Source organism: Sturnus vulgaris, chromosome 1 (assembly GCF_052056855.1).
Source record: "Sturnus vulgaris isolate bStuVul1 chromosome 1, bStuVul1.hap1, whole genome shotgun sequence".
NCBI lineage: Eukaryota > Metazoa > Chordata > Aves > Passeriformes > Sturnidae > Sturnus > Sturnus vulgaris.
Genome location: NC_142243.1, coordinates 130,933,260 through 130,939,259, shown reverse-complemented (window position 1 = coordinate 130,939,259; position 6,000 = coordinate 130,933,260). Strand labels below are relative to the sequence as shown.

The 6,000-nt window shown below is 44.1% G+C and overlaps 1 protein-coding gene across 1 annotated transcript in view; it reads left to right on the top strand.

Annotated features, from left to right (window-relative positions):
- The first annotated feature begins 3,547 nt into the window (after positions 1 to 3,547).
- The window catches only part of MMP16 (matrix metallopeptidase 16), a 172,663-nt gene continuing 170,210 nt past the window's right edge, over positions 3,548 to 6,000 (top strand). Inside the window, exon 1 of the mRNA XM_014870751.2 lies at positions 3,548 to 3,955. Within this exon, the coding sequence (XP_014726237.1) occupies positions 3,824 to 3,955 (132 nt within the window). The 5' untranslated portion in view covers positions 3,548 to 3,823. The remainder of the gene's footprint in view (positions 3,956 to 6,000) is intronic.

Sequence of the window (6,000 nt, the reverse complement as noted above, 5' to 3'; positions counted from 1 at the left end):
AGCTCTCTTTTCTAAAAGTTCCAGCTGGTACTAACTGCAGCTAAGCAACACAAAGTGTAGAAAGGACAACATGTAATATTTTCTTTTTTTTAATTTTAAATATTTTTTTAGTGAATTTCTATTCATAATTTGCAAACAGAACAGTGAAGGATTTTTGCCTTGTATTCAAAGATGAACATGGGACTGTATCATATCCATGTCAGATTCTCCTTTCATAAATTGCAAACCTGTGACTACAGTCATCCATAAAAGATATATTCTAGAGTTTAAGAAACTCTGACAATATATAGGCTGACTGGTAACACAGTAGAGAAAGAGATCTCTTCCTGCTTTTTTAAACGGCTGAAATTTTAGAACTAAAACTTTAAGTTTTTCAATTTTGCTTCCATACAAACCGGCTCACTGCTTATTAATTACTGCTGATAACTGCCATAGGCAAGAATATAAAAAAAACATATGGGTATTTGATAAAGATAAAAATCTCTAAGATGCTTATAAAGTACATGACTTGAATCACTCAAGCACTTCAACAAACACTTCGCATTTCTTTCCTATTTCAATTATTCTGCTTTCTTCCTTCACTTGTTTACTTACTCTTTCATCTTTGTTGCTTTTTCTGTCTTTTCTTTAATCTCTATCATAATCCCATACACACATAAGTACAAACAGTGCTCTGTATAGAGATTATAATTCTTATCTATTTTATTTTTCCTTCTTACATTTCTCATGAGGCTCTGACCCTCTTCTTGTATTTTTCTGCCCGAAGCTTACTCATAAATATTCAAAGCCCTTTCCCACCATTTCTGGCATTTCTTCACTTACACAAGCATTCTTGAATGATATTTTTCACTTCAAATATCTTTTCTGTCCTTCATATGCCTCGTCTCTCCCTTGGTGTTCCTATTCATACATTGCTACTCACTTTCCTTACCTATCTCCCTCTACCTGTGTGATCTTTCTCTCTCTTCCTCAAACACACTTAAGAGATATTCATGTGCCTTCCTTGTCCACCATTCTCTTCATACCATTGCTTTTCTTCTTCTTTCTTTCAATGGATACAGTGCAAAGGAAGGAGGTGGATGTATTTATGGCCCTGTGCTTTTCACAATAAATAGCCACAGCAGTCCTGGCAGGGCAGACAAATGAAATTCCTCTTACAATAACTTATCTATTTCAATTTCTGGATATTGCAGTAATGGCAGATTCTACAAAACAGATCGGCAAACACAGAGCTAGTGTTTGCTGAGGGAACACACATAGTCCCTTTGGGAAAGAGGAAAAACAATAGAGACAGTACAAAGTTAGTGTTTCCTTCATACCAGTTACAGTGATGAATTCACAGTAATAAAAGGAAAGAAATTACTGAATTACTTTTGCTAGAAGTAAAAAAGTTTACTAGATCTCATAATACAATCCACTTCCCTAAGAATAGAGAGGTTGACTATAATAATCTTGCCTATCAAACCTACATATGGAAGAAATTCCACATTTCCACTATGTCGGTATCTTGTTCCAAATGCTAAATTTGGGACATTATTGTGTTCCAGTACATATAAAAACACATATATTTCAGTATATAAACCGTAACACTTTAGAAAGATTTGTCCAACATTGAATCTGAACTTTATGAATAATTTATTCTTTTTTTTTCCCCCAGAAAGAATGAAATTTCTGTCCTTTTCACAGCACTGCTTACCACATGAAGAGATTGTTTATTTCTATCTTCTTCAACAAGTGTTCTTTCAGCTTCTATACCCATCTCCAACTTTCTACGTGCTCTAATTTTGTAATTTTCCTCTGGACTGTCTTCAGTTTGAGACCAAACACAATTGGCTTCATCAACCCTTTGCAGAAAGATAATTTGTCCTGTCAGATGTACTGCACACATATTAATACACTCCACAGTGACACTGTATTTTTTCTTTAACGGTAGCACATTGCTGACTCATATTTACACTACAGCTCCTAGATTATTTTCTGAAGTGCTGTTATTTTACCAGTATCCGTTTAATTTTACTTTTTTTCTTCCCAAATATAATTTGCATGCGTCAGTATCACGTTTTTTCCTGCTTCTTCCAAGATATTTCTTTAACTTGTTCTTAATTATTAATTTTACTTCCCATATTTGTCACCAAAGTGCCAATAGGTCCTTTTAGCTTTCCGACAACTCTGTATTTCATAATTTCATAATTCACATAATAAACGATCAGAAGAACAGGAAATGCTTTTAGATCAAGCACTTAACATCAAAAAAGTATATTACATAAGGAATTCTGCTTAAACAGGATTACTTTTGATTAGGCAGATCATGACTTCTTCATATAACTGCCTTATTCTTAAGATGCCAAAAGGTAGATAACCTAATACAGTCCTACACTCTGCTACTAGGTGCTGCCAAAATTGTGTACATCTAGCCTGCACGTGTTTTAATTTCAGCCATTGGCTTCAATTATCAGAATATGGAAATTTCACATTGGGTACGTCTTCATCCTGATCATATAATGATTAAGGGTTTTGTTTGGTTGGTTGGTTGGTTTGGTTTGGGGGTTTTTTGTCAGTAAAGTTGGGACTTTGGGTTTTTTGGGGGGTTTTCTCCCCTCCCCTTTTCCCCCCCAAGATGCATTATGGCAATATGTCCACTGATGTACGGTGAATCTCACCTTCCTTTCACTGGATGACATATCAAAAGGCCATATGTCAAATATATAATAATATATATTTATGCGGATAAAGTCCCGCTTACCATTAAATCACTGCAAGAGTAGTTGAACTGTCGTAACCACAAGGCATTTTGAATATGACAATATTCAGCGTGAAGTTAGTTGGTTCTATAGGATTGCACACGCTGTTTTCCCTTAAGTGTATGGCCATGTTTTCGGACGCATTAAACAGATTTTCCCCCCAGGCAGCACCAGGGGCAGGGAGCGCGGCGCTGCCCGGGCACGGGTACCGCGGGTGGCTCGGGGCGCTCGCTCCGCGCCGGGCGCCTCCCGTGAGGAAGGCGGGGAGGCTCCGGCACTCGTGCGGCTCCTGGGGACGGGGCCGTGGGGAAAGGCCGCTGGCCCAGCACCCGGCGGTCCCCAGCACCCGGTGGTTCCCAGCTGCCGCCCGGGGAGGCTCCGGGCCGGGGCTCGGCGAGCGCGGCCGTGCGGCTCTGGCGCGCCGGGGCCGCCTGGTGGGGCCGTCGCCTCTAGGCCGCCTACGGGGCGGGGCCATGTAGGTTTCGGCTGAACATTCTGGAGTGGAGGGGAGCGGCGGGGGGCGAGGCGAGGCAGGGCAGGGCAGGGAGCTGAGCCGAGCCGGGCCACGGCAGGCAGCAGAGCCAAGCCGAGCCGAGCCGAGCCGGGCCGCGCCGGGCCGGGCCACGCCACAGCACGCAGCCCCGGGCCGAGCCGAGCCAAGCCAAGCCGGCCCGCCTTCCCCGGGAGGAGGCGGAGGCTGAAGGGGAGGAGGCAGGAAAGGAGGAGGAGAGGCGGAGGAGGTGGAGGAGGCGGGAGCGGGCGGGAGCGGAGGGAGGACACGGGGAGGCGGCTGCTGCTGCTGGGCAGAGAGGAGTCGTGCAGGAGCAGCGGCTGCACTCGGACGCCACATTCGCTCTTTATGGGGCTGGTGGTGAGGATGAGCGAGAGCTGACCCTGCCGCGCCGCCGCCTGTGCTGTGAAGTGTCTGCTCCTCCTCCTCCTTCTCTTCTCCTCCTCCCCGCCGTGGGTGAACCTGCGCTACGGGCTCTTCACCGACACGGGGGAGGTTGGTTTGTTTGTGCATTTGTTAAAGGCAAAGAGAGAGAAAGAGAGATCTTCCACCCGCTGAAGCACAGTTCACTATGATCGTACTCGCATCCAGCACTGGAAGCCGGTTGGATTTCGTGTCTCAGTCCAGGGTGTTTTTCTTGCAAACCTTCATTTGGATTTTATGTGCTACAGTGTGCAAAGCGGAGCAGTATTTCAATGTGGAGGTAAGATCAGCCGGATGCGTGTGCGAGCGTGTGTGCTTCCCCCTCTCCCTTTCCTCCCTTCCCTTTTTTCATGTCCCTCAAATCAAATCAAATAGCCAGCCAGCCATGTCTTCCAGCAGCCAGGGCATACGTCTGTGTAGGCTTTCCTTCCAGCAGCCGGTAGCTAGCTCCCCTCCCCGCGCTGCCCCGCCTGATGGATGCGTTTCAGCCGGAGATCCCGTTATCCCGGCAGCGCGATGCCGGGCGCTGGAACGCAGCCCGCCGGAGACGGGAAACCCTCGCACGGGCACGGAGGAAACCTGGGGCACAGGATGTACATGCAGCTCAGGAAACGTTCGCTGAATGTTTTGGACTTAAGATACCACTGTCTTTCTGAGTTTTCCCAGCCTTTTTTGGTTTGGTTTGGTTTTTTTTATTTTTTTTTTTGGTTTTTTGGTTTTTTTTTGAGGAATGAATGAAAGAGCGTTATGGGGACAGGACGAAAGAAACTTGAGATTTTTGGCACGTTTCTTTGTGGTAGACTATCTGAAAAAAAAATCATTTTCCCATGTAGACGTAAGAAAAAGAGTTGCCACTAGAAATAGTGAAACAAATGGCATAAAGGTGCAACTACAGCTCGGAAGTTAGGGGGTGTGGAGGACAAGGAAACAGTATTTTTCTGAGAGGAAATGAAGATTAAAATGTGGGGATACCAAGATGGGGCAAACCCTAAGAGTTTACACTTACAGTGACCGTCCATTTCCAGTCACCTTTGTCTACACTCCCAGTTTCCCCATTAGGAGTTTTTACATAGTGCTTTCACTTATCTAATGTTTCTTTGCTGACTTTTATCATCTTTGCATATATTCTTTTCTCCTTTTTCTCCATCCTGTCACTTCATTTGTTCTGCTGTGATCCGCTACTCTACTGCAGTAGGATGTGTCTATTCCCTTCTTCTTCTCCATGGCAATTCAACATATTGATTTTTCTTGTTATGTCTCTGTAATTTATATGTGCTGTCTAACTTCTTATACGTAATTCTGGTATTCTCTTAGGTCACTCTGTACCTTTACTTCCATCTGTCCGGCCAACCCCACTCAAAACTTTCTGCTGCACCCGTACACCAGCTTTTTTTTATATAATCTCCTTAGTCTCCTGTGTTCCCATGATCTTTTATCTCAGAAAAATGAAGTCTGTGTCCCTGTCTCACACATATGCACACTTGCTTGTTTTATATGAGCTCTTGTTCTCACTCAGTGACACACATTCTTGCTCCTTTCTCTGATGAGATTGCTCATGCAGATCCTGCTCTGTTCCTAGATTGTTTGTCTAAAGTTCTTACCTGTATGTGTTCTCCCTCTGTCTCGTGCAAGATCATATCAATTGTATAAAGAACTCGCATTTTCTTTCTCCATGTCTGTTTGCATCCTACTCTTTCCTTCTCTACAGGCAGTTTGCAATTCTCTCAGCTTAACAACATTCATCCATTGATTCTTTCTTTGACTTCCATCTCTCCAGAAAATACTGTCTTTTTACTCCATCATTAAATTCTTTCTTTATTATAAATCCAAGTCTTTTTTCGCTGTCATCTGTGCTCTAGTCACTCATTTGACCCTTATCACAAATATGCAATGTTGGATTGTAAGGTCTTTGGAGTTAGGACTCATCTTCTCACATGTTTATCTGGTGTGTACCATGCTCAAGTCTGGAGTACAGTTGTGACACTTCTGCTATATGAATATTAAAGCTGCATGTTTAAGAGCACACAATGACGTTTTATCCTTCTGCTCATGTCCTCAGCTGCCTTCTTTACTGATGAGCAGAGGAAGGAGCTTGGAAGAAAGGAAGTTGCTCTCTGTATCCTCCCCATGCTTCACAGGCTGGCCCCCTGCAGAGTATAGGGATGAAATTCCAGCGACAGAACTTTCTCCTCCCACAGCAGTCTGCTTTGCTGGCATCTGGCTCTGCTGGAGAGACGGGCGGCAGATGGAGCTAGTGTGGGAGGAGAAAAAGATTGGTTTAGTCAAGTGGAATATGAACAGGAGGCCAGCTCCAGTCAGGATGAG